Source organism: Saimiri boliviensis, chromosome 16, assembly GCF_048565385.1.
Source record: "Saimiri boliviensis isolate mSaiBol1 chromosome 16, mSaiBol1.pri, whole genome shotgun sequence".
NCBI classification, from domain to species: Eukaryota; Metazoa; Chordata; class Mammalia; order Primates; family Cebidae; genus Saimiri; species Saimiri boliviensis.
This window is the reverse complement of record NC_133464.1, coordinates 58,852,660-58,880,436: the sequence shown is the minus strand read 5'-3', so window position 1 is coordinate 58,880,436 and position 27,777 is coordinate 58,852,660. Positions and strand designations below refer to the sequence as shown.

The 27,777-nt window shown below is 42.6% G+C and overlaps 1 protein-coding gene across 1 annotated transcript; it reads right to left on the bottom strand.

Moving 5' to 3' along the window:
• C16H13orf42 (chromosome 16 C13orf42 homolog) lies at positions 1-27,777 on the bottom strand. The gene is made up of 4 exons (XM_039473361.2): positions 27,300-27,777; positions 5,828-5,975; positions 3,191-3,431; positions 1-2,216 (listed from the first exon to the last, which is right to left on the bottom strand). The coding sequence occupies exons 1-4, from the start codon at positions 27,711-27,713 to the stop codon at positions 2,042-2,044; spliced, it is 978 nt and encodes a 325-aa protein (XP_039329295.1). The 5' UTR covers positions 27,714-27,777; the 3' UTR covers positions 1-2,041.

Sequence of the window (27,777 nt, the reverse complement as noted above, 5' to 3'; positions counted from 1 at the left end):
TGGGTTTTCTGAATTGACTTTTATTGTTTCAGATTTGATTTATCTCAAACCCCAGCAGACACCATCTCAAGATTCCCGGGCAGAGCCCAGATCCTTGGGTTTATTACCAACTTCAAATACCTAAAAATTATCCCCAAAGACAAGATACTCTTCTGTTTCCCAATCATGGAATTTTTCACACTCTCTATGTATAATCTCTTGAAAGACAAAAAAAAAAAAAAAAAAAAACATACGAAACAAAGCAAAATAAAATGGCACAGCTTCAGGTCACATAAGCAATGAATGCTTTTAAAAAAAATCAGGACTGAAACATCCTCTCAGTCATGTTTATTTTTTCTTATCTGTAAAAACAAACTGTACACAGTATCTTCACCACGTAATTTCAGGGTGGATCTATGATAAACTGTAGTTAGATAAGAGGCAGAGTAAAGACACCTTTATCCTGAGTTTATCCCCAACAGTGAACTTTTATAGATGAGGCTTCAAACAAGGCCACATTTGGAGAAAACAAAGAGCCATGGTGGTAAGCTGCAGGGCTTTAATGCAGTTTATAAAACAAATCTCCTAAATGTTTATTTTCCAGTCAAGCTTCTGGCTATAGTTGGATTAGTACAAGCAACAAAATGAAAGAAGCCTTCCAGACAGTGACGTTGGCACATGAACAATAATAAAGAGAAGTATTAAAACATTTCCGGTATGGTTTCACTCTGAAAACATGTTGAGATAAAATTTCTAAGAATGCAACATAATTAGTAGCTGTCTTTGCTAAGAGTTACATAGCCTTAGATTCATATAATCAGGTTCACATAAATAAAAGGTTCTTCCTAAAAAATGGAACAATAAGAATGTCATCCCACAGTCACAGCGGAAAGGAAGGCTCTGTTCAGTTCTCCGAGTGACCTTAGCCTAGAATATCCTTGGCTTAATTCAAATAAATGATTGAGGTTTTGTTTTTTTTTTTTTAAGTCTCTCTCCCTCCCTTCTGCCCAAGGGCCCTTATACACCCACAGACTGGTTTATAAGAAAATGCCAAAAAAGCAGTAAGAATGGATAAAGTTCAGTATATTCTCCACACCAGTGGTTCTTAAGCTTGAATGGGCACAACTATGTGCAAAAATGCAAAAAGTATTTAGAAATACAAAGAATATATTTTAAATGTAATTCTGATTCAGATGGTTCCCGAAATACAGAAATCCTTTCTATGCCAAAAGAATGTAATGATTGACTGTTCTCTTAACTGGGGAAAGAGAAAGGTGTGGCCTGTCATAACTGGGTCCATGGATACTTAAAAAGATTTTTCTGGGTAAGAATTAGAAGAAAAAAAAAAAAAAAGAATCACCCCATCTCCCTTCTTCTCTAGCCAATTGCCTGCGGGAAGGGGAGCTGAGCTTTTCGGACAGAGGAAATAGTGTGGTCCCCAGACCCCAACATATCCCTTCCCTCACCCCATTGCCAGGTCATTAGACTCATCTTAGCCTAATGCAGCAGGAGTTTCTGGAAAACTCTGGAAACAGAGCAAAGGGAGCTGCTTCTCACCTGCATTCTGCACACAAGAAGGCAACCTCAATGCAGATCCAGTGTGTCTCTGAGCCTCATAGAAAGAGGAGCTACCTCTTTGAAGCTTTGGCCCAGAAATCCACAGATGAGTTTGTTTCCGGTACTGAGCACATCGCTAGCAGCCACCTGGACAGACACCTGGAGAATGAGGACCAGGCCAGGTGGGGCTGGGTGAGGTCAGGGGAGTGAGCCAGACACTCCACTCAAGACCTTCCCATTCCTTTAGCTCTTGAAGACCAGGCAGGCTGTAAGTCCCTGCTCACCAGCCCACACAGAGAAACTCAGGCTCTGAGTGTCCTGAGACCTGTCCCCTGGGAATCCACAGGTCTGTTTGGCACTAGCGTGGCACCAGCAGGCAGTGTGCTGAGGGGTTTGGCTGTGTTACAAGTTGCATTTTCAACTCTACGAAACACTTCATGCTGCGCTGAGAGGAGACGGCTTCTCCACGACCCAGCCTAAGACACGTCAAGGAATCCAGACGGAGTCAGGGCACTGTCCGCTCCCAGAGTCTTTCTCGAAGCAACCACTGCCCTTTGGGGTTCTCTGTCTCATAATAGTCCTCCCCAGGAGATACCTGGGGCTCCAACGCAAAGAGCTCAGCATCCCACTCTGTGTCTTCTCCTGAGAAGTTGAAAAGGATCTGTCTGGAGCTCCCCAGGCTAGAAGGAAGGAAGGAGGCAGAAGGTTTAGTTTGGCTTGGCTGGCCGCACAGAGGGCAGGGATGCTCGATGACCACCATTCTCGTGGAGACCCTCAGATTGCTGCCCTAGCCCTGGACCTTGGGAAGGACCAAATGGTGTTGCCATGGGGGCAGTGGGTGGCCCTCAGCTGGACCTTGGCCTGGCCTTGAAGGGGGAGGATGGGTGGTGAGGGCTGTGTTGTGATTTTAATGTGTCCAGTGCATGGTCTGTTATTGTGGAAGGAAAATGCTATCTAGAAAACCCCTAAATCCAACAGGGTCTAGTGGCTTTTGTAGAAGCAAAAGAAGACAGCTGACGAGGCTTGGCAGGCCCTTCTGTTGCAACAGGCAACGCCCTGCAGCAGGGCCTGGGTTGCCCAAACCAAGAAATAACTTACTGCTCTGAGTGCGTAGAGGACAGGAATTCGATGGTTAGTGATGGGAACCAGGCGTGGGGGAGGAAGATCTAAAAGGAAAGAGGCCAGAGAAGATGGTGGTAAGATGGCCCAAGAGGCGCCTGGCCAGCAAGTTCTTCATCTCGGAGCCTGCCCAGTGCCTTTGGGACAGGGGCATCTCATTCACTTGATGTTGGCTTCCACTCAGTGCTATGCTCTATTCAACCTCAAACTCATTGAAAGTCTGTAGCACACGATGCGTCAGTGGCACTGGGGGGAATCCATGAAGGCGGATGGCACAGTGCATGGGCTAAGTGGGCCAGAGAGAAAGGGAGGCAGACCCAGGAAGAAGCAGGTTAGGAGCAGGCAACAGCAGTGAACCAGGCCAGAGGGCAGACCACCGAAAACGGTGTTGAAACTAAGACCTCCCCGACAACATGTGTATATGTAAGAATAATAGTCGGCATGAAAGATGGGGCTCGAGGTGCCTTAAGGATCACCCCAAGCGTCTGGAGGCCATGCGAGCATCTTGCTCATGTGATTTAGCCCAAGCACTTACTCTTTTTTGCAGGCTTTGGGCTTAAATTTCCAGGTGTTGAAGGCTCCTTCCACAGCCTTGGGCAAATAAATGGGGTGCCTCTCGAGTCTCCTCTGAGTGCCCAGGGTCCTGCGCTCGGTACTCCTTCGGAACTGGCCGTCTACAGTGTGCACAGCGTGGGCAGCAATGTCCTCGGAGTGCCTGCGCGGCGCCCGCAGGATCCAGTTAGAATGCAAGCTGTGCTCCCGGGAGCTGGTGGCCACTGGAAGAGAAAAGCATGTGACCCGGGAAGGAAGGACCTGCCACTGGGAGGAGCATAAGGCAAAGGAGAGAGCGGACTGGACTGGAAATTCGCCGGAAGTGGGTACAGACAACCATGTTTCTGATAGCGAATTCTTAGAAAGGGCTGATAGCCAAGCAAAGGAGGTGTGACTCTGCAGCTGCGGTGCAGGAGGAATGCAATGGAACATATATATGTCCCCTAAAAATGAGGACACAGGCCAGGCGTGGTGGCTCATGCCTGTTATCCCAGCACTTTGGGAGGCTGAGGCGGGCAGATCACCTGAGCTCAGGAGTTGAGACCAGCCTGGCTAACATGGAGAAACCGCATCTCTATTAAAAATACAAAAATTAGGCAGGCGTGATAGCAGGTACCTGTAGTCACAGCTACTCAGGACGCAGAGGTAGCAGTGAGCCAAGACTGCACCACTGCGCTCCAGCCTGGACGACAGAGTGAGACTCTGACCAAAAAAAAAAAATAGGACACAGACTTGGAAAGTAGCCCAAGATGTATTGTAAAATGTTAAATGAGATCCTAGTTTTATTTTGAAAATATTAAAATGAGTCTGTGTATGTATGAATGAGAGTGAGAGAGTGTATGTGTGTGTGTGTGTGTGTGTGTGTGTGTGTGTGTGTGTATGTTAACACCACAGTCAGAAGGACATATCCCCAGATGTTAACCATGATGATTATCTCTGGGTGGTAGTTTCGCAGGTCATATTTTTTACTTTCTTCTTTATGCTTCCGTATGTTGTCGGTTTAATTTGATTTACAATGAACACTTAGTATTGTTATCAGAGGAAAGTGGCCATTTCATAAATTTGATAAAAATGACTTGGTCATTCATTTTTATTAAAAATTATAACTCTGAAAATGACCCTTGCATCCTTAATGAGTTCTGTCATCCTTTCACCAATATCCTGAATTTCCTAGGCCTCCCTCACTCCCAGGAGCAGGGCTGCTCTCTGTCAGGGACTGGAGGGGCTGCGTGGGAGAGGAGGAGGAGAAGAATAAGCTTGGGAGCAGGGTTAACCTTCTGTGAAACTGCAGAGAACCCGAGTTGAGACCCCAAATCTCACAGACACACATCTATCAAGGCCAGAACAACAGCAATAAATCACAAGCTTCTTTCAAGCATTAGAGAAAATGCTCATTAATTATTTAATATTGGTACCAAAAGCTGTGACCTTGGTAGAAAGGGCCAGTGAGCCCCCTGAATAAAGCCATCATTAATTTACACCATGGGGGGCAAGTTAAAGATTTAACAAGTGGTTTGACAGTCACATGATGAAATATAAAGGGGGCTCAGCTGATGAATGTGTTTGGATTCTTTGCTCTCCAGCAAGAGGGGCGCCCCAGGACACGCCCTGGTGAGGAGGGAAGTGTGGCTTCAGGCCTCACCCTACTCCAGCTGCAGCTGTCCAGGCTGGGTCTGGGCAACCACCGTGGGCCTCTCCTGCCCTACGCACCACCCTACTACCTAGCCTAGGCAGAGTCAGAAGCTGGATTCTCAAATACAGTTTGTCTATTATTCCCTTTCTTTTTTTTTTAAGTTGTGGTGAGGTATACAGAACATAAAATTTACCATCATCACCATTTTTTTTTTTTTTTTTGAGATGGAGTCTTGCTCTATTGCCCCAGCTGGAGTGCAATGGCACAATCCTGGCTCACCACAAACTCCATCTCCCAGGTTCAAGCGATTCTCCACCTCAGCCTCCCAAGTAGCTGGGATCACAGGGGCCCACCACTGCACCCGTCTAATTTTTGTATTTTTAGTAAAGACAGGGTTTCTCCATGTTGGTCAAGCTGGTTTCGAACTCTGGACCTCATGTGATCCGCCCACCTCAGCCTCTCAAAGTGGTGGGATTACAGGTGTGAGCCACCCCACCCAGCCATCATCACCATTTTTTAAGTGTGCCGTTCAGTTGTTGTGCAATATATTCATATTGTTGTGCAAGTGATCTCTGGAACTTTTTCATCTCAAAAAACTAAAACTGTTCCCTTTAAATGACACTCCTCATCAATCCTCCTTCCTTCATCATCTCTCTATTGCTGTCCTTCTTGGAGGGAAAGTCCCACCTGTCTCAGCCATGGTAAGTGGACCACAGGGAAAACATTTTTGTCCAAATATGGCTCCAGAATGTTGGAGGGGCAGGCTGGAGCAGTGGCAGCAGAGACAAATGAAGCAAGAGATCCCCACGGAGGACGGGCTCAGGGCCAGCCTCCAGTTTGGAGGCACAGGGCTTCCCTTTAATCAGGGAGGTGCGATTCCTGATGGCCTATCCTACAAGTTCACCCCAGAGCCCCCAGCCCATCCTCACAGCGTCACAGCCCCACTCGCCTTCAGCCACCATCTTCCCAATGCTTTCTGGCACTCACCATCAAAGTCCACATCTTCATTTGGTGGGTGGGCCTCGGCAGTCCGGGGCCGTCTCTCTGTGTCCAGCTCTGCAATGATGGAGTCAAAGAAAGCAATGGCCTCGGCCACATCAGCGCTGAACTGTGAGTATTTCCTTGGGGTTGCTTTCTGCTAGAGATGAAGGGGAGAAGAGGGAGTTGCCTGAGCCAGTAAGCCAGAGACTCAGAAAAGGATTAAACGTTGCTAAAATGAAATGCGCGTGGAGTTAGGGATTTGTGAGGTTTCAAAGGTCGCTATGAGTAAGTGCCCTGTGGAAGGAAGGTAGATACGCCAGGCCCATAATTGCTGTAGGTCAATGGATTTCTAATTATCTCAGGAAGGGAGACTGAAAGGACAAGATCTACTTCTTTCTTGGTCACAGATTTGCTGTCAGACATTAGACAAAATAATTAAGTCTTTTTTTAGCCTTCTTCCTTGCTGATAAACACCCAATTAGGAGACCGTACAGTTCCTTAGGTAGGTGATGAGACGCTCACAGCGGGAAAGACATGACAGATCTCTAGATATGTTGAAGATGCTCTAAGAGTTGTCAGTTTCTATAATAATCCAATTGTACATTATAAAATAGCTAAAAGAGTATAATGGGATTTTTTGAAACACAAAGGATAAATGCTTGAGGGGATGGATACCCCGTTTTCCATTAAGTTATTATTTCACATTGCATGCCTGTCTCAAAACATCTCATGTACCCCATATATACATACCCCATAAATATATACCTACTATGTACCCACAAAAATTAAAAATAAAATTTTTTTAAAAGATGTCAGTTTCTAAAGGAACCAAATTTACAGTCAAATCATAGAACAAATTAAAATTGGTATGACTGTTTGAAAAGTACAAGGAATAATAAAATAGTTTCGAAAATCTATTCAGTAGCTAACCAGGTTCCAGGCTGTTTCCTGACTTCCTTTCACGATCTCAGTTCATCTTCACATTAGTCCAGTCATGAGTGACTGACATCATGGAAGTTCAAGATCCATGGTGGGTTTCAGTGGAGAATCCATGGCCTCCAGAATTGACCAAATCAGTATGTGTAGTACTAACAAAAAAACTCTCTGAAGAATTTAGGAAATAAGAGAACTTGGGGAGAGAAAAAAGGGACAGATGTGTTAACACAGGCACATCTGATCCAATGTAGACTTATTTTATGTGAGTATTTTCGAAAACAGTGAATATGATTTAATTATAAACTGGTGCCTCAGGAAAGAAGCAGCAGCATCTCTGCGTGTACAAGGTGTTTATGAAATGCATGCATTTTGTACTACTAAGAAACATTTTTTAAATAGAGAAGTTTTTTCGTTTTATATTTGCAAAATATAAAAGGAAACCTCTAAGAGCTTTCTTAGAGGAAGATGTTGAAGGACCACAACGTATACCCTTGATAGGATGTCTCTGTGTTCCCACCCGAATCTCATCTTGAATCGCAATCCCTACATGTTAAGGGTGAGACCCGGTGGGAGGTGACTGGATCATGGTGGTTTCCTCCTTGCTGTCTTTGTGATAGTGAGCTCCCACGAGATCTGATTGTTTAAAAGTCTGGCGCCTCCCCTTTGCTTGCTCTCTCTCTCCGGCTGCCTTGTCAAGAAGGTGCCTACTTCCCCTTTGCCTGCCACCATGACTGTGTTTCCTGAGGCCTACCAAGCCACGTGGAACTGTGAGTCAATTAAACCTCTTTTATTTATAAATCACCTAGTCTTAGGTAGTATCTTTATAGCAGTGTCTCCTGGTCCTTCTGCTCTGTCACCTTGGTCACCTCCCACCTGCTTTCTGACTGACAGAAGCTTTTGGAAATCTCTCTGTCATGGGTGGCCTTTCTCCTGTTCTCTTTGTTCTCGAGATTTCTACTTTTCCTCTCCTCAGTTTCATTTTAAAAGATAAAGGCCATCCATGGAAAAGAAATTTCCAAAAGCTTCTGCCAGTCAGAAAGCAGGTGGAGAGGTGACCAATGTGACAGAGCAGAAGGACCAGGTAGGTCCCAGAACATCATGGGTGGGGTTGCAGCTGAGAAGAGTACAATTCAACCTTCAGGAAGTGAAGACACTCTAGACTGGGCGACTCCAGGCGCACCAAGGGCTGGGCGTGGCATAAGACTGAAAAACCAGGAGGCTTAGTCTCTGAGTGCAGCAGGCCCAGCTGCCAGGCATCCTTCCTGAAGACAGGTAACAGAAGCCTCAGCCTGGAGGTAGGTCCACACTTGTTTATTCTCCCTGCCTTTTCTTTTGCTGCTTCCTCTGCCTTGGATGTTCTCACTGGCTGACTCTGATTCATCCACTGAAGTTGGCTGAGACCGCTCCTTCTCCAGGAAGCTTACTGTTTTCCTGGGCTGTTTCCATCCTCTGGGTTCCCATGGGTCTCAGTAACTAACCTTAGTCTACTATGACACATACCATTTTAGAGATTTTTGGTGAAGTGGAGAAGAGAGAAACAAAGAATGGAGAAAGCCACCCAACCCAGCCTGACCCCTGAGGCAGTTTAAGTATTATTTAACAATAATGCAAGGTCCATAGTGGTTTTGCACCTCAAAACCCACCTCCTCCACATGGAGGGGACGTCTCCAAGTCTCCAGAAGTCAACTCCCATCAGTGTTTAGCTTAATGCAGTTTATTATTTTAATGATATTTTATCATTTAATTAAAATACATTAATATAAATTATAAAAAGTCCAAATTATATACACCAGTTTGGGAACAAATATAACTTATTTTTAATAAGCACATCATTCAATTTATGAAGCTGAGAAGTACACAGGCATATCCTAGTTTTAAAAATGGTTTATTATAAAAATTTTTCAATAGAAAGACTATAGAAAATAGAGCCATGAATCCCATACACTCATCCTCAACAACCACCGTTCACCTTTCTGCCATTCTTGTTCATCTATCAATCTCTCACTCTTTTTTTCCTGAAAGCTAATCCTAAAAGAGATCATTTTACTCATAAATACTTCAAAATGTATCTTTAACAGATAACAGTTTTCAGCAACATTATCCACAATATTACTATACTCAACAAAACTGGTGATTTCTTAGTATCAGCAAGTACCCAGTTTATGTTCTATTTTTCTTGACCGACTCAAAAATGTCTTGTATAAGTTGGTTTGTTCCAGTTAGGATCCAAACAAGGTCCACATTTAATTGCTACCTGTTCCAGTTTCTTTAATGTTTTAGGCAGGTCATTTAATTGAAGAATCTGTGTCATTTGTTCTACAGACTTTCTCACATTCTAGATTTGACTGACTCCTTCTTCTGGGAGTTGGTTCACATGTTTCTCTCTTCCCCAAATCCCCAGTACTGGTCCTGAGACCTGGAGCAGGGCTGTCCAGTATGACATTCTGTAGTGCTGAGAATGTTCCACATCTACACTGTCCACTATGGTAGCCACTAACGGCATGTGGCTATTGAGTACTTGAAAAATGGCTACCATGATTGAGGAACTGAACTTTTAATTCTTAAATTTAAATTTAAATAGCCATATGTGACTGGTGGCTACTGAATTGCCAAGTTCAGATTTACAGGTTTAATTCAATTCAGATTTAATTTTTTAAATAGTAAGGTTAGTAGTGCTGTGTATCACATATTAGGACGCACACAATGCACATTCTCCTGTTTTATGCAATGTTGACTTTGATTGGGGGTTTATGTGATGTTGACTTGATCCATCTACTAGAAAATTTGCCATCCACCTTTTATGTAATGCTTTTAGCAGTTATGCATAGATTCATTATTTTACTGCTAGTTGCAAAATGTTGCTTTTCCAGTTCTTCAACTTTCCTGCATTTATTAACTGTGCTTTTGGTATGAAGAACTTTCCCTCGTTAACCACATAGTCTGTTTAGGAATGGCAGAATACTTGCTCTTTTTCTCTCATATAATAAATTGATACCCTAGAAAGTTCTCAAGCTAACCAATAAGGTTCATTTGCTTGTTTGTTTTTGCGGGGGGAGGGGTGGTAATGTTTAAAATTCATTTATTTTTAACATATTTGATGTCATTTCATCAGTTGTAATTATCTTTTTTGATATTCACATTGTCCTGTATTTTGACATCAAGAACTCTTTCAAGGTGGATCCTGAGTCTCTTTGACACAATCCTGGTATCCTTGAGAGCCTCTGAACTTTTAGACATAACAAATGCCCAATATTCATCTTGTACATTTTCTACTCCAGACCTGGATTCTGTTACTTCTCCAAAAACACTTAATTTTTAGTTGGAAGTGGTATTTAGACAGCGCAATATACAGGTTAGGGATTTTATTGCTACAGGGTTGTCATTACTTCTAGGCCTTTTCGGTGTAATAAACTAGGAAATATTAATTTTTTAGAAATAAAAAAAATCTTGAGTTCATACTGATATTTGCAATTCAAATTAAAACAGTGTGTTCATGGTTCATCTTCCCACACTTTTCATTACTGCTACAATACATTTCACTTTTAATTATGCTGTAAACACACAATATATTGCTACCCTTTTTGTTTTAGACAATTAGTTATAATTTAGAGAATTTTAAAATGTTTTACACCCACAAATTATATTTTTACCTTTTTCCAGTCATCTTCACCTCTTTGTGTGGATCTAAGTTTCTATCTGGTACCACATTTACACTTCAAAACGTATCTTTAATATTTACTGTACTACAGGTCTGCTTAAGAATGAATTCTCATAGTTTTTGCTTGTCTAAGAAATATTCCTTTTGCTTTCAGAACTCTGTTGACATGTATTTTTTTCTTTCTTTCAATGCTTCAAAGATATCATTTTTGATATAGTTTGACTGTGTCCCCACCCAAATCTTATCTTGAATTGTAGCTCCCATAATTCCCATGTGTCATGAGAGGGAGCTGGTGGAAGGTAATAGAATCATGGGGACAGGTCTTTCCCATGCTGTTCTCATGATAGTGAGTCTCTTGAGATCTGATGGTTTTACAGAGGGGAGTTCCTCTGCACAAGCTGTCTTCGCTTGCCTCCATGTAAGATGTGCCTTTGTTTCTCCTTTGCCTTCCACCATGATTGTGAGGCCTCCCCAGCCATGTGGAACTGTGAGTCTATTAAACCACTTTCTTTTATAAATTACCCAGTCTTGGGTATGTCTTTATCAGCAGCGTGGGAACAGACTAATGCAACTCCATTGTTTCCTGGCTTGCATCATCTCTGATGAGAAACTTGCTATAGCTTTTATCTTAGTTATGCTGTGTCACGTGTCTTTTTTCTCTTTGGCTTTTCAGCAATTTTATTGTAATATACGGCAGCTTTATCATTTTGTCGCTGTTGTTGTGTTACTGATCCTGCTTGGTGTTTTCTTAACTTCTTATACCTGTGGTTTAGTGTTATGTGATTTATTTGGGGGAAATTCTCAGCCATTATTCCCTCAAATATTTCTTATACTCCCTTCTTTCTTTCTCTTTCTTCTCTGGGATTCCAACTACACTTATGTTAGACTCCTTGGCATCATCCCACAGTTCCTGAGTGCTCTGTTTTTTGTTTTTTTTTTTTAAACTGTATCTTCTTTTTGTGTTAGTTTTGGTCATCTCTTTGGACCCATCTTCAAGTCTACTGATGACTCCAGCAAAAGCATTCTTCATCTCTGGTCTGTGCTGCTCATTGCTAGTATTTTCATTTGGTTCTTTCCCATGGTTTCCATCTTTCCGCTGGAATTATCCATCTGATCTTATGTGTTTTCCACCTTTTCCATTAGGGCTTTTAACATATTATAGTTTTTAAAAATTTTCCTGTCTGATGGTTCCAATGTTTGTGTCATAGCTGAGTCTGGTTGTATCAGTTGCTTTGCTGCTAGGCACTGCATTATTCTTTTCTTGCTTTTTCATATAATTCATAATTTTTTGTTGAAGTCCAGGCATTTTATATAGGTCAGTAGACACTGAAGTTTTTATGCCTGCAAATGGTCTTTCCTTTGGCAAGGCCTTTAGTTTGGCTTTGAGTCAATCTAGATAAGATTTTAGCTGGGACTGGGTCTGTGGTTGCTATGGTTACTCCAAGTGCATCACAGAATTTAAATCTCTCTAGAAATATCTTGTGTTTAAAGTAGAGCCTAATTTTCCGGAGAGTTTCTCCTCAGTGTCTGCTGCATCCTCAGCTTTAGGTCTTTACTTTGTGCTTTCCTTAAGAGAGGGTCTCCCTCTACACTTGTGCCCCTGTGTTAGCAGTATTCCACTGTCACGTTTCTATCTGGTGCTTTTTAGAATGGTGGTGAGAGGCAGGACGGCATTCACTGTTTTTTGATGCGGCCCTGGTCTCAGGTGGGCACTGTGTCCCTGGGGATGCAGCCTACTCCATGGCCTTGTAAGGATGACAGTGATATTCTTTCCTGCTCTCTACATCCTGAGCAGAAACTGACAGTCTCTCTAATCCAAACTGAATTGTAGAGGTTTCATACTTAACTTCTTTAATTTATATTTGTATCTCTATTAAACGGAAAATCTTGGTTCCATGTGACATTTAAAAAGACTGTTATTTGGCTGGGCGCGGTGGCTCAAGCCTGTAATCCCAGCACTTTGGGGGGCCGAGGCGGGTGGATCACAAGGTCGAGAGATCGAGACCAACCTGATCAACATGGTGAAACCCCGTCTCTACTAAAAATACAAAAAATTAGCTGGGCATGGTGGCGCGTGCCTGTAATCCCAGCTACTGAGGAGGCTGAGGCAGGAGAATTGCCTGAACCCAGGAGGCGGAGGTTGCGGTGAGCCGAGATCGCGCCATTGCACTCCAGCCTGGGTAACAAGAGCAAAACTCCGTCTCAAAAAAAAAAAAAAAAAAAAAAAAAAAAAGACTGTTATTTATTTTACCCTACTATATATAATCATTTCAAAATAATAACACCAACATTACCAATAGTAAGCCCACTGAATGCAGTTTAAGATGTGTGTGTGCACTTCTGTGTGTATGTGTTTGTATGTGTTTTGTTCTTGGACTTTCTAACCAAAATTCTGTTTTAAAGTTTCTTGAAATAACACTTTTCTGTGTGATTATGCTTTTGACTTGGTAATTTGTTACATTCCTATGCTTCTGTTGTGTTTCATGTTTTAGGGATTGCTTTTTTCTTTTTTCCTTAATATTTTAAAACTATGTAAATAATATGCATGGCTCCAAAACCAAAACTATAACATTCAAGGGAGGGCTTGCTTTCATGTCAGTCTCTTCTCCTCATCTCCTCTATCTTCTCTTTAGTATTTTGTTTAACTTTCTATCATTTATTTGAAAATATAAGCAGGCATATTTGTATTGACCTGCTTTAAAAAAAAAAAAAAAGGAGCACACCAAGCACATTTGTGAGCACTGCTTTCTTGACTCAGCGTATCCTGAGGATCACGCTATAGCAGTAAATAGAGATCCTCCTCATCCCTTTTAATAGCTGCATTGTTCTCCATTGTACGGACATGTATAGGAACAAACCACAATCCCCTATTGATAGATTTTTGGGTAGTTTGCAATCTTTTGCTATTAGCACAGCAGTGAAAAGTCTTGTCATATGTCATTTTGTATTTTGTCTGTAATACTATAGTTTGAGACAGGCTTCTATTCATAAATAGCCAGCTTGCTCTAGGTATCTTAAAGAGTGAATGGTGAGCATCAAGTAATATGGCAAGTTAGGTAAGTAGGATTTGTTTAACAGAGCTTCTATTGTCCTTTCATCAATTACACTTTTAAAGGTCACCAAATGAATTGCATGATGATTTTCTAAGTATCAAGTCTAAACTACACGTCAGGGCTGAGGCTTTTCTATTCCTGGATTGAACTCATGCTGATCTCAGCTTTTTCTGCCTTTTCACAATTTCCATGGGGCTTTCTAATCTACACTATGACATTCCCCTCAGTGATTCCTTCAGGGCTCAGGCTATTGTCACAGGAAAATCTACAAAGAGGTGGTAGTGCAAAATGAGACTTCAATCGTCAACACCCCTGGGTGAAACCCAAAATAGTCCTCCCTCCATGAACTCACAACTCCAAGCAAAAGTGGATTGCTTCCCTCCCAATCTTGATTTTTTTTTTTCCCTAGCCCAGACCTTTTGGTCTTTGGAAAAGCCAGATGTAATGCAGGCTGTTTCCGGTTGCAGCCCTCCTGGCTGAATTTCACAGGGTCCATGTCCCTTTGCCATCAGCCCTGAAGCAACCCAAGGACAAGAAGCTTTCTCTAAGAGCATCTGTATCGCATTGCCAGCTCCACTTCAGTTTGCCTTTCACATTTAACCCTCCATGGCCTTAGGGTTATCATTTTCCAAGTCTTCCCTGCTCCATCTCCCCACCCCAGGCCTGGGCCTCAGATTACTTTTCTCAGATGGAATCCCTTGCACTTTCCAAACAAAACTCCTTTGTATTTCTCATTTTAATTTCTGATTCCTGGAGGGCAGTTTCTATTTATTTATTTATTCTGCATTTCATCTCAGCTTGCCAACCGGCTTAGCTTCACCTCCCTCTGGGTACCTGGGCTGCCCCCTTCCCCAGTCTGTTAATTTTCTTCTGGGCTCTGTCAGGACTTTTCTACAAGAGATGTAAATTCTACAAAATAAACTTCCAGTTGTAAACAGCAACATTCTGTCAGGACAGAGAAGAGGGGGGACATTCTAAACCCAGGCAATGCCAAGGAGGCCACAGCTAAGCATCCAGGCCCCTCTCACCTCTTCTACTTGGCAATTCCCCTCATCTCCTCAGAGGGTCAGCTCATGTGTCATCTCCTCTTTGAAGCTTTCACCAATCGCCACAGGCAGACCCAGGCACATCTTTTCTATGCTCATTTTCTATCTCACTGGCTAGGTCCGCATAGCACATTGTATTAATTCACACTGGACCAATGATCCTCAACCTCTTCTTTGAGATGGCTTTGGCAAATAATACTCACAAATATGACATACCCCTACTGATAAATGCACACTGCCAACTGTTGCATACATGAGACCGGTTGTAGGAGGTCCACAACTCAGAATGTTCTGGTTGTAATTCCACCTGTTTCTCATCCAAGGCACCTCAACACACTAGCGTGGCTCAAACAATGATGCTCAGGCTATGGGCTGCATTAGGGCAAATAGATTGCCTTTATATATGAACATCAAGCAACGATTTCAGTGCCTGATGTGGAGTAATAACTATTTGCTGAGTGAAGAAATGCACACCATTATATACATGCCATTTTACCTAATATTTATATTTCCAACCAATTCATATGTTGTTAATTTATACTTTTGGACTTAATGTGGCCAATTTTAAGAACTCTGTACTTCTGATTTCTATGGAGCACTAATAATACTTTCTTGGGTAATTATACCTAGGAATCTGAATGTCAATATCGGTGAAGAAATTTCCAGGGTCAAATGCGGAATTGGTCCTGATTGAGAAGGTCATTTTACCCTCGGATCATTCAACTGGGTGAAGTTAAATGCAAAACAAGTCAAATTTACCCACAAGCAATTTAATATTACCAAATAATGTTTTCAGGTTTTAAACCTTAAAAGTTCCATCTAGTGCATCTTATTTGCCTTTTGCTATCCTTGGGATGGATATACAGGACCAAGTCAAAAGCGATACGCATCTATTTCTTTTGTGTTACAGCACCTAAGGAAAGTTATACTCATAATTAAATAGGGTTTTATGGAAAAAGAATGGGAGTTTATGAAACAAGACCTCTAGACTTAGAAGAAAAAAAACTTAGAAAAAAGTACAGTCACTGAAACTTAAATACATATCCACACATAGCAACATACAAATTTTCAATAGATGAGCTAAACAGTCAACTTGCCAGGGCTTTAGACAAAATCAGTGAAACAGACAATTGAGCTAAGAAAATCATCACAAAGAAATAAAAGTAAGAAGTTTGTCAGAAACTCTGGTATAACTAAATCATGATATGATCTATTATAACTAAGCATTAAAATAGTTTTTGGGAGCACAGCTGCATATCTTTTGTTTCTGGTAATAGAGGTTGTAGACTCACTGGATCCAACTGACAGTGATAGGCTGACTTTTTCACCAGCTTTATAATCTTTGTTTTCGTTTGTTTAGAGGCAGAATATCTCTCTGTCTCAGGCTGGAATGCAATGCTGTGACCATCACTCACAGCAGCCTCGAACTCCTGGCCTCAAGCAATCCTCCTACCTCAGTTTCCCAAAGTGCTGGGATTATAGGGATGAGCCACCTCACCTGGCCCAGCTTTATAATCTTAAAGCCATTACTTATTTTGCCAGCCCCTTGTAACTCCTGGCTTTATATGTCATCTAAATGATCATTTGGTTTTAACAAAACACTAAGTTAATAAAATGTTGCTCATATATATCAAACTGTTAAAAGCCTAACTGATAGAACTGAATTAATAGACTTAAAGCATAGGGTAAAATCTTCACATGCAGCAAGCAAAATGTCACAATCCACTAAGAGAAGGAATGTACACCATTATATACATGCCAGTTGTCAATAAATGGTGTTGGGAAACTTTGCCATTCGGGAAACATTCAAGTTGTGTTCTCAGTTCCTATTACATATCCAAAGAATTTGCTGATAGACAAAGAGATTGGTTTAAAAAAAATAAAAGAAAGAAAACCAGAACTATTAAAAATGGATAATATGGCAAATAATGCAATTGACCTTGATACATGGAAGGACTTTCTAAGCATGAAAGCAATGGAAGAAATAACAAAAATTGAAGACAAAAGGTAGTACCTGCACATCAGAAAATGTCAAATAAATGAAAAGATGCATAACGACTTGGAGAAGATATTTTAACACATAAGGAAGACAATGCACCAATATCCTTAAAAAGCCCTGTACATAACAAAATATAAGAAGAGTTCCTATAAATAAAAAACAAACTTTAATATAGCCAAAAGAAAATGTATAAAGACATAAATGAACAATCCACTAAATAAGATCTATGCATTTTTTATGACAATAAAAAAGGTCATTCCTCAATGACCCTTTGCAAAGGTCGTTATGCAAGCAATAAGAAAAGTACCTTAAGATACTGCAATTTATATATCAAACTGGAAAACTTCTAAAATTAAAAAGAGCTTACTGGAAACCCACTATTAATGAAAAGTATAAAATGGTAAAATGTTTCTGGAAAGTAATATGTAAAAGAACCCCTAAAAATTAATGACCTTTGGCCTTCAACTCATCAATCACGCTTTAGGAATCTCTGCTAAAAAAAAATGCCTTATATACATAGAGTGGAATGTGTTTCTTCATGACTTTTAACAATTGTACATAACAAAATTTATGTTTTAAATTTAAAACATAACCTTCTTTAAAGAAGGTGAGTTGTTAAATTTTTCTTTTAAGCTTTTGTTTTTAAAAAGTAGTTAATGAGATGGAAAAGAACCCACAATATATAACATTAACTGAGAAGAGAATACAAAGATGTATATATGGTATGAACCAAATTTAGTACATTTATACATATATGGACATTAGGGTTGCCAGGTTTAACAAATGAAAATAAAGTATGGCAGTTGAAGTCTAATTTCAGATAAACAATGAATAATTTTTCATATAAACACATGCCAAATATTCCATGGGACATCCTTGTACTAAAAAAATCTAATTTTTTCTAGGCATTCTTCATTTTATCTTATGACCCCAATACACATATGTGCAAATACACAGGAAAAAATGACTAAAAGAAAATATACCTAAAAATTATATAGTGAGTATCTCCATCCAGGTAGTGGGATTCTAAGATATTTTTATTTTCTCCCCTATACTTTACTGTGTTTTATGAATTTCATCCTATATGCAAATATAACTTTATTATCAGAAAAAAATCTATATCATGTTGTTTCTTATGGTGGGCTCTAATCAGTTACATAGTGGCTATTTTAGTTATTAGGATATGATTCCACATAAGTATACTCAAACTATATTCTACTCCACTGAAAAAAAGAAAAGGCAAACCTCTGCTCATCAAAACCACAGACCTATGACTTTTCCAGATCTTTCATCGAAGTTTGTAACAGTTTCCTTCTTAAATTGCAATTGGAGTTTCTCAGGTAATTGGTTTACTGAGCACCTACTATGTGCCTAAAACCATGCTAGAGGTTGGAATTAAAAAGATAAATAAAATATAATGCCTCTGCTCAATGAGCTCACAGTTGGTGACATAGATAAGCAGAAGAACCGACAACTACAGTGTGCTGAGTGCTAAAACAAGGCTCAGACACAGGGAGGAGGGAAATCCATTGTGTTAAATTGCGGATGTGAGAAAAGGCTTCTCTGGAAGTGCTGTCTCTGCCTTCTCAAAGGACAAGAAGTTAGCCAGGTGAACAAGGTAGTGGCGGGGAGAGAAAAACACGAGGAGGAGGTATTGTTTCTAGGCAGAGCAAACAGCTTGTGCTTGGAGGATAGATTAGGAATATAATTACACGTCTTGTGGCTTGACTGAGAGGGACTGCAGGAATCATATGCATGGTTATCAATCATTATTATACTGTCTGCCATCTTGCAGAGAGCTCTGCCAAGCATAATAGGAAATTTTTTGCAGTTCATATTGAATTTTTACTGCCTTTCAACTCTGTAAACCAGACACCGGCTGAGTGATAGAGCAGCTCCCCAGCCCCCACCAGTAACCAATGCTCACAGAAAACCTGCATTTTAATATCCCTGTGTTTGCAGAAATTCTCAACGGATCTGAAAAATAAAACTCAGTGGTGTAAAACAGATCCAGAACCTGCTTCCTGTCCCATATGTAATTATTATATGGATCATTTGGAGTCTTTTTAGATGAATTGGACTCAGACCCTACTGCCATAGGAGGAAGAGCCTACAGGCTATTGATATGGTCTCATTTTATGAACCAAGGCCAAGTAGCCTAATAGAAAATTGATTCTGAAAGCTAACGATTTTCAGAATAAAACTATTTTCACTAAAAATCAATCACTTTTGGCAGGTATTCTTTAGAATTCAATCAGTTCTTTTAAAATCATTTTTATAACAGGTGAATTTCATTAGTTGAGGGACCAGGAGGGGTAAATATTTTGTAACTAGTTCATCTAGGCAGATAGATCAGAAATCCAAACTACTCAGAGATCCATGAGAGAATTAATGAGGTCTCTTCTGACTGTGACCAATATGTTAGTTCATTTTCATACTACTATAAAATACCTGAGACTGCGTTATTTATAAAGGAAAGAAGTTTAATTGATTCACAGTTCCATATGGCTGGGGAAACCTCAGGAAACTTACAATCATGGCGGAAGGTGAGGAGAAGCAAGTACCTTCTTCACAAGGCATCAGGAAAGAGAAGAACAAGCGAGAGAGCAAGTGCCACACTTTTAAAACTACCTGATCCCATGAGAACTCCCTCTCTATCATGAGATGGATTACAATTTGAGATGAAATTTGGGTGGAGACACAGAGCCAAGCAGTATCAACCAATAACCCCCACTTGAGGAAATGTCCAATGTGAACCATCTGGACTGCGTGGCAGCCATGGGGCTCCACAGGTTCTGCTGCCAACCCCAAAACAGCAGCTTGGCTCTGTCACCAGCCTCCTAAGCCTCTTCTCTGTGATCTAGCCAGGACTGGGCCACTTAAACGTGGCCAATTTCTCAAGGTGGCTGTGGTTGTTGCTGTTCCTTTGGCCCTAAAAGTATGGGGAGCTGACCTCAGGGAGGATCCCAAATGCTGGCAAGCACTGTAGTCAGATGCACAGCACAGGCTTCCACTTTTCCTCTTCACCCCCCATTAAAACCCAGGCTGATCAGTCAGAGAGAGAAAAGAAACTGACACAGGAAACAACACGGGCGAGCCTTGAAGACAGTGTGCCAAGTGCCATAAGCCGGACACAGAAGACGGAGAACTGCATGATTCCACTTAGGTGCTAAAACGGGCAAATTCACAGTGACAGAACGTAGAATAGAGACCCCCATGGACTGGGGAAAGCGGGAAATGAGGAGTTAGTGTTCGATGGGTGCAGAGTTTCTATTCGGAATGAACAAGTTGTGGATGGTAGTGATCACTACACAACATTGTGAATGTACTTAATGCCACTGCATTGTATGCTTTAAAATGGTTAAAATGGTAATTTTAAAGTAGTTTACTTTAAAAGACCGTTTCATATTTAAAGAAATAGTTGTCAAACCTTTTATCAAAACATTCTCCTGATTTCTTAATGAGGTACTTTGAGACTGTCCATGAGCTTTTAAGGAATTCATTTTCTACGGTACTACTAAAAATACTTTCAGAAAGTGTTCTAAAAATACGTTAATTAGGGCTTAATAGTCTTTTAGATGAATTATTATGCATTTATATAAATGATAATTTGAAAAAGCTCATGGGAGTCTAGTGTGAAGGACCCTGGTTATTGTCTGGCTATTAACATTTTAAAAGATATCTAGTAGTATGCACTTTTACTGTTAAAAACTTGAGGCCGGGCGCGGTGGCTCACGCCTGTAATCCCAGCAGTTTGGGAGGCCGAGGCGGGTGGATCACGAGGTCAAGAGATCGAGACCATCCTGGTCAACATGGTGAAACCCCGTCTCTACTAAAAATACAAAACATTAGCTGGGCGTGGTGGCGCGTGCCTGTAATCCCAGCTACTCGGGAGGCTGAGGCAGGAGAATTGCCTGAACCCAGGAGGCGGAGGTTGCGGTGAGCCGAGATCGCACCATTGCACTCCAGCCTGGGTAACAAGAGCGAAACTCCGTCTCAAAAAAAAAAAAAACAAAAAAAAAAAAGCAAAAAAAACTTGATACAAAATCATTCAAAGAAAAACATTTAGTAGGCAGGGCACGGTGGCTCACACCTCTAATCCCAGCACTCTGGGAGGCTGGGGTGGGCGGATCACCTGAGTCTAAGAATTTGAGAAAAGCATTTAATTTCTTAAGAATTTGTTAACTGTGGCCGGGCGCGGTGGCTCAAGCCTGTAATCCCAGCACTTTGGGAGGCCGAGGCGGGTGGATCACGAGGTCGAGAGATCGAGACCATCCTGGTCAACGTGGTGAAACCCCGTCTCTACTAAAAATACAAAAAATTAGCTGGGCATGGTGGCGCGTGCCTGTAGTCCCAGCTACTCAAGAGGCTGAGGCAGGAGAATTGCTTGAACCCAGGAGGCGGAGGTTGCAGTGAGCCGAGATCGCGCCATTGCACTCCAGCCTGGGTAACAAGAGCAACACTCTGTCTCCAAAAAAAAAAAAAAAAAAAAAGAATTTGTTAACTGTAATAGGTTTCATTACCCATAATTTGAGGATACTAAAATGCACTCATTTCAGGAAATATGAAGTGTTGTGTGAAAATGGTAAAAGTCATGTTACATTTATTATACCCACTGAAAGAAAGCTTAAGTTTCTAATGAAAATGTTTTCAAATTAGATGGTGGTGAAAATTAAATAATTCCGAATAGACGAAAAACCACTGATTTGTACACTTTGAAAGAGTGAGTTTTATGTTTGTGAATTAAAGCTATTATTTAAAAAAAAAAAAAAAAAAAAAAAAAAAAAAGCCAAGCTAAGAGAAGTGATGTTTATGAGAAGATGAGGAAAAAGGGGAGTAAAAGAACTCAGGGCTCGTCACAGCAGGAGAGGGCTGCAGCTTGAAGAAATGAGTAAGAACAAGAAAGTGAGGATGAACACACAGGGGCCGAAGCCAGCCACATCCCATACGTGACCCTGGGACAACCCGCACAGGGAGCATTCACTGTCTAACATGCTAGGATGCAGGGTGGAGCAGGAACAGCAAAAAACACAGCAGGACAACTTGCTACTTTTCACAGACATGTTTCTCTCCTGGGGTGAACCACGTCTTCAGAGGATTTTGACAAAGGCCGTTGGAAGGGTGTGTGATCTATGCGTCCCTCTGGCATTTGAATTCTTCCCTGGGCTCTGAAGAGACTGGCAGAAGCTACTGAACTCAGCTAAGCTGCCAACCCGTAGCCTCTCACTAAGATGGAGTTCAGCACCACACCCAGTGTTGGTACAGCTGGGGCTCTGGGAAATCACCGCCAGCAACTCTGGCCTTGCTCTCTCACGAGACTGACTCCTCGCCATGAGGACAGCGACTTTGTCTTCTTCACCAGCATTTAGAACTCCTGACACATAGTATGTGCTCAATAAATACGTGTTCATGGACAAGTGAACAATATATTAATAAACTGTTACTAAAATATTATTAAGGGCATCATTAACCACATCACATGACATTCCCTAAGTCAAGTGCTATATGAGATATTCTGAAATTCAAAGTCAGGAGAAAAACCTCACTCCCCTAAGCAATGGGTATGGTTCTTCTCAGATCACTGGAATTTTTAAACAAATCCAGCTCTTTTTAGCTTAGCTTCCAGCAAGAACAGAGCCAAATCTAAGGCTCATCCATGGCAGCTGAATTAGCTTCTATGATCTGCGTATTCTTTCGAGTGGTCTCGATTTTCTATGGATGTTTTTTCTCTCCCAATTTCCCTATTTCTGTTGCTACTTAACAATTCTGCATGCTCTTGCCTCTTGTATGTTATACAAGATCAGAATATGTTTCCCAGTCAAAAGATGCTATGGACGTATTGACAAGAGTGTGAGTTCTGACATGATACAGAAGCTAATTCAGCTGCCAACGATACTTATCTCAGATACTTCGTAGAATGAGTTGGGACACAGGAAACTATTTTGTTGAAAAACGATTTAGGACACGATGCCCACCCATCATGGAGTTTCCGACATAGCTGTGCTTGCACTGTTTCCTCAGCTCTTTTCCTAGTGTGTATTGAGAAGTGCAAAAGTAGCTGATACATAAACTCAGTATTTCAATGCTATGAGGATCTAGAGTAAAACTAGACTCACAGGTAGCCAGGTGTAGAGAAGTAAAGATGGAGATAAATTTGATCCATGGATTGTGGGGAGAAAACAGTTTAAAGCATACCTTCTGGCCACTTCCTTTCAGCCAGGTTTCTCTTGAACAAAAGAAGCCCAGTCTCTCCCGTTTTGAGAGCTTCACCCTACACAGAAGCCATGTGCAGCAGGAGGCAGGTGCCTCCCTAGTGACTCTCCCTGGCCCAGGCGTGCAGGATAAAGCAGCCTCTGCACTGCATCCTAAGGTGCCCTCTTGCATCTCGTATGTCATTTGAGATCAAAATATGTTATCCAGTCAAAAGATGCTATGGATACATTGACAGGAGTGTAGTTCTGTCGTGATCGAGATTGGGATCAAATCCTGGCTTTCTCTCCATCAGGTGCATCGCCTTACCCGAATATCTTAAAACCCCTGAGCCCCAGTTTTCTCCGCTGTAGACTGTGGTTAATAGCCAACATGTCAGGTTTGGAGGGTGATTAGAAGTCAGGAATAACAGCTGATTGTTATTCCTCTGACAGTGCCTGGGCTGTGGCATGGGAGCAGAGGAAGTGGGTATAGAGGAGAACGTCACTGTTCCTCCTCACTGGCAAGAAACACCCAAGGTGCCCAGAGCAGGAGGAGGCTTTTCCTGTTGGTTCAGAGACTACATTCCTTAAGAGACACACTTCAAACACGCCATCCTTCTGCTGCACACATCATGCCCTGGGTTAGAGATTCCTACCTTTTAGCATCCAAACGATGAGTCCCAAGCTGCAGCTTATTCCCAATACTGACACAAAAATCCTCCGATATGGATTTGTGGTATTGTTTTGATTTTTAACATTCATTTTTATAATGGTCTATTCTGAGGGAGGAGTACATTGCCACAGGGCCTGGCAGAGACCCCCACCATGCAGGGTCCCAGGGGGAGCTCCCAGCCCACCCGAGGCTCACCTCGCTTCTAGTGTGTCCTGACTTCCTCCTCCCATCGCCCCTCATGGGTGGTCTTCCAGGCTCCGGGTATCTCCAGGGGACTCAGATAACAGACCATTTGGTACCCTGGTCTTGGATGCCATGCACCTGTCAACAGGACCTGTTAGAAAGCCTCACCCCAGAGTATGAAAACTGTATGTCTTGATCCAGTAATGGCTTGGGAAATCAAGTCATTGTGTCATGATGATGTTTTAAAAAAAAATAGAATAGTATAGAACGCTTCGGAAAACATCAGAGTGCTAAGCACGGAACAGGAGTAAGTCTATTTCATAAAGCTTTTGCTCTGTTTGCGTGTTTAGGTAAACTGGGTCAATATCCAAAATATATTTCTTACTGCAATGGATCTTAACCAAAATAGTTTAAAAGCCATTTTTAAACTTTATCTTACCACAGAAGAGGAATACACAAGGGAACTCAGGTCCTGTGACCAGGCCAGAGGACTGGTATCTGGATGGAAGGAGGGCAGCAGGGAAGGCCTGCCATGGTGGCCCACAGCCACAGAGAACACTGCTCCCTCCCTGTATGGAGGCCTCTCCCCTCTCTATGGCACAAAAGACATCAGATTTTAAAGTCCATAAAGCATCTACAAATGACTGATAGTATTCACTCCTATGCTTGGGAGACAGAAAAATGAGAAAGATACTGTTTCAGCTTCAAGCTCACCAAGTTCACTGCAGTCCACCGGGAAGACACACATTTTAACAAACCGCAATAGGATGTGAGGAATGCCAAAACAGAGCTGTGTTCAGACAACCCTGGAGAAGAGAAGAGGCTAATTCTGGAGAATGGTTATATTCATTTCCTAGGGCCACCGTAACAAAGCACCACAAATGGGGTGGCTTTGGCAGTTTGGAGCTACAGGCCTCACAGTTCTGGAGGCCAGAATCCTGAGATCAGGGTGTCCGCAGGGCCATGCTCCCTCTGAAGGCGCTGGTGAACGGTCTGTTCTAGGCCTCTCTCCTGGCTTCTGGTAGGTCCTTGGCTTTCGTCCACGGCATTCTCCCTGCGTCTCTGTGTCTCACACGGCCATCTTATGAAAACTCCAGTCCTGTGGAATCAGAGGCCCACCCTACTCCAGCGTGACCTCATCTTAACTAATTATATCTGCAGTCACCCAATTTCTAAGCAAGGTCACCTTCCGTGGTACTGGGGGTTAGGACTTCCACACTGACATTTGGAGGAGATACATTTCAACTCATAGCAGGTAGTCAGGGGAAAGAATGGTGTTTTCCCTAAACCTGGAACATCAGCAGGGTTTTCTCCCAAAGCATGGGCTGATGGCATTCCAGGGTGAATGAGTCCTCCTGATCCCCTGTCCCTGGAGTGCACAGAGACCCAGGCAGCCATGGGCCATCCCGCCAGCCAGGGTGCACCCTGGCTATACCCATCAGTTCACAGGCGGGCCCGTCATACAGTTGTTTCCGTCAGAGCCATGGGGAAGGGGAGCGGCTTTGCTAAAGACTGTTAAGAGGCCCCTGCACCCAACATTTCAGAGTCCGTGAACTCGGGAGGAAGCACCCGGTATGTGCCAGAAACAATTACGTGCAGGAGCCTGCTCCTCATATTATCATTTCCATCACTACCTGACAGAAAAAACAGACCCAGAGAGGTGAACTTCCCTTGACCAAGGCACACCTCTGATAAAGAGTAGAACTAAAATTCACATCTTGGTCTGACTGACTTCAGTGCAGTATCCTTTCAGAACTCTTTCCTGATTGCACTGTGGTGACAGGCATCTCCGAAGGAGAGCCCTACATTATATCAGGCCCAGGTGCCTCTCCACAGCCATGCAAAGGGCTAGGGCTGGTCATTCTGCTTCTATTCCCTCCATCTTCAGATAGCTCAACAAGGAAGGAAGGTAGGCCCTATAAGACAGAGCTCCATCTGCAGGGAAACGTAGTGCCTAGAGGAAATCTAGCCAGTGGCTAGAACCCCAGAATATTCAAGCTGGAAAGGAGTCCAGAAACCACTGCAACCCCCTCCGTCATCAGAGGCGGCTGACCCACAGATCTACAGCCGGCTGACCACAGACTTAGCACCAGGAGCCACGAATAGGACCCTTTTGTATGGGCCCCCAACACTGACATACTTAAGAGTTAAAATGATGATTTAGACTGCTCCCACCTGGTATAGCAGGCGGACAGTTGAAACCAATTGAGTTAGGCCAAGCCCCAGAGATCTGATAGTGAGCCAATCAGTCATTCAACATTAATGGAGCTTACACGGCCTACAGGACACTCTGGGGAGAAAGCAAGGAAGTGGGAGACATGCCTGCTTCAAACATCTCATCAGGTCATCAAGAAAATGAGTGATGGAAGTACACAACAAAACAGCCTCAACCTATAGGCATTAGAAAGAAATAAAAACAGCCTGAGTTTGGCGGCTCCCACCTGTAAACCCAGCATTTTGGGAGACGTAGGTGGGAGGACTGCTTGAGGTCAGGAGTTTGAGACCAGCCTGAGCAACAAAGGAAGACTCCTGTCTCTACAAAAAAAAAAAAAAAAAAAAAAAAAAAAAACACTTTAAAAATTAGCCAGGTGTGATGGCAGGCGCATGTAGTCCCAGCTACTTAGGAAGCTGAGATGGGAAGATCACTTGAGCCCAGGAGGTTGAGGTTGCAGTGAGCTATGATTGTGCCGCTGCACTCCAGCCTGGACAACAGAGGACCCTGTCACTAAATAAAAACAAGTCTGAGGAAATGAAGGAAAGAGTAACTGAATGAATTGCTGGCTGGTAATTAAACTTAGGTGACCTAGCACCTACAGGCAGGTCATCAAGCCTCACTTTGGCCTTCTGTGATACTGTAGGAGTTCTTCCCCGCCTTCTGTACTGGCTTTATCGGGATGCTCAAGAAAAGATGATATATACAAAACACTGCAATAAGCAAACACAACGAGATAAATGCAAGTTCTTTCTTTCACTCATTTCTGGCTTGTGGCTGTCTGGAGACCCCCAGTGCCCAAAGCCATCTGGGAATCTCCTAAGAAACAAAGACTCTCTCTGTGGCTATACCTGAGTCACCAGTGCATGGGTCCGAGGTACAGATGGAGGAGTTTTACAGTTGTCAGGCTTGAAGGGGCTAAGTACCTCAACATTTGAAAACATCCAGTCATATGATGATTGCACTTTTCACCAGAATTTTTAGATGTGATAATTTTTTTTTAAAAAACCTCACAGTTTGTTGAAACAATTTGCTGTCATCCAAATGCCATGCAAACATTATTGACAGGTATGCAATGCAAATACGGGGCCGCCTGACACCAAAGCCCATGTCTTCCCTGCCGAGCTGCTCTGTGGACACTACTACCTGCTCCTTCTTACTTCCTAGATATTAAAAATAAACATGGATCAAGAAACTACCAATCAGGCACTATGCTTATTACCTTGGTGACAAAATAATCTGTACACCAAACCCTGTGACACACATTTACCTATATAACAAACCTGCATGTGTATCCCTGAACCTAAAATAAAAGTTAATAATAAATAAATGAGTAATAAACATGGGTTTAGCCACCCTTCCCCAGGCTGGGGAGATGGCCACGTAAAGTGTCTGAGGACTATTGTGCTGTGGCTCAGAATGTGTCAGATTAATCAGGCCATGCACAGGTGGGAAGAAGCTTTCCAACAGTTGTCCAGGGCTCTTGGAAGAGCCCCCATCGAGCTTGTACTGCTCAGCAGCACTTACCTTTATTTCTTTGGGAGTAGACTGGAGAGGGGTCTTTTTCCCTCCCTTGGAGGATTTGGAGGAGGTTGAGGAGGTGCCCTGCGTGCGGCGGGGCTTCAGATCGCTGAAGCTGCTGAGATACTTTTTGCGCAAGGCCAGCAGCTCCTGCAGGTACTGCAGGCAGTCCTGGGTGCGGGAGTACTTCCACGCCCGGTCCTCCTCCTGCCGCAGGTAGTACAGGCTGGTGTCCATGCTGCTGCTGCTTTTGTACTTCTTTAAGGACTCGCTGAACTTCTCCCCGTGGTCCCCGACCACATACATGGAGCTGCTTCGAATCAGCTTCACCGCAGGGCTGGCTCCTTCGTAGAACGGGCTCTCAGCCGCCGCCTTTCTCTGCGGGCTGGAGTTAAAGATGGAGTGGATCTTTCTGAACATGGTGCTCGATTTCTTTCTGTGGGCACCTTCCAGCTGCCTGTGCTGCCGCCACCTGATCTAGCTG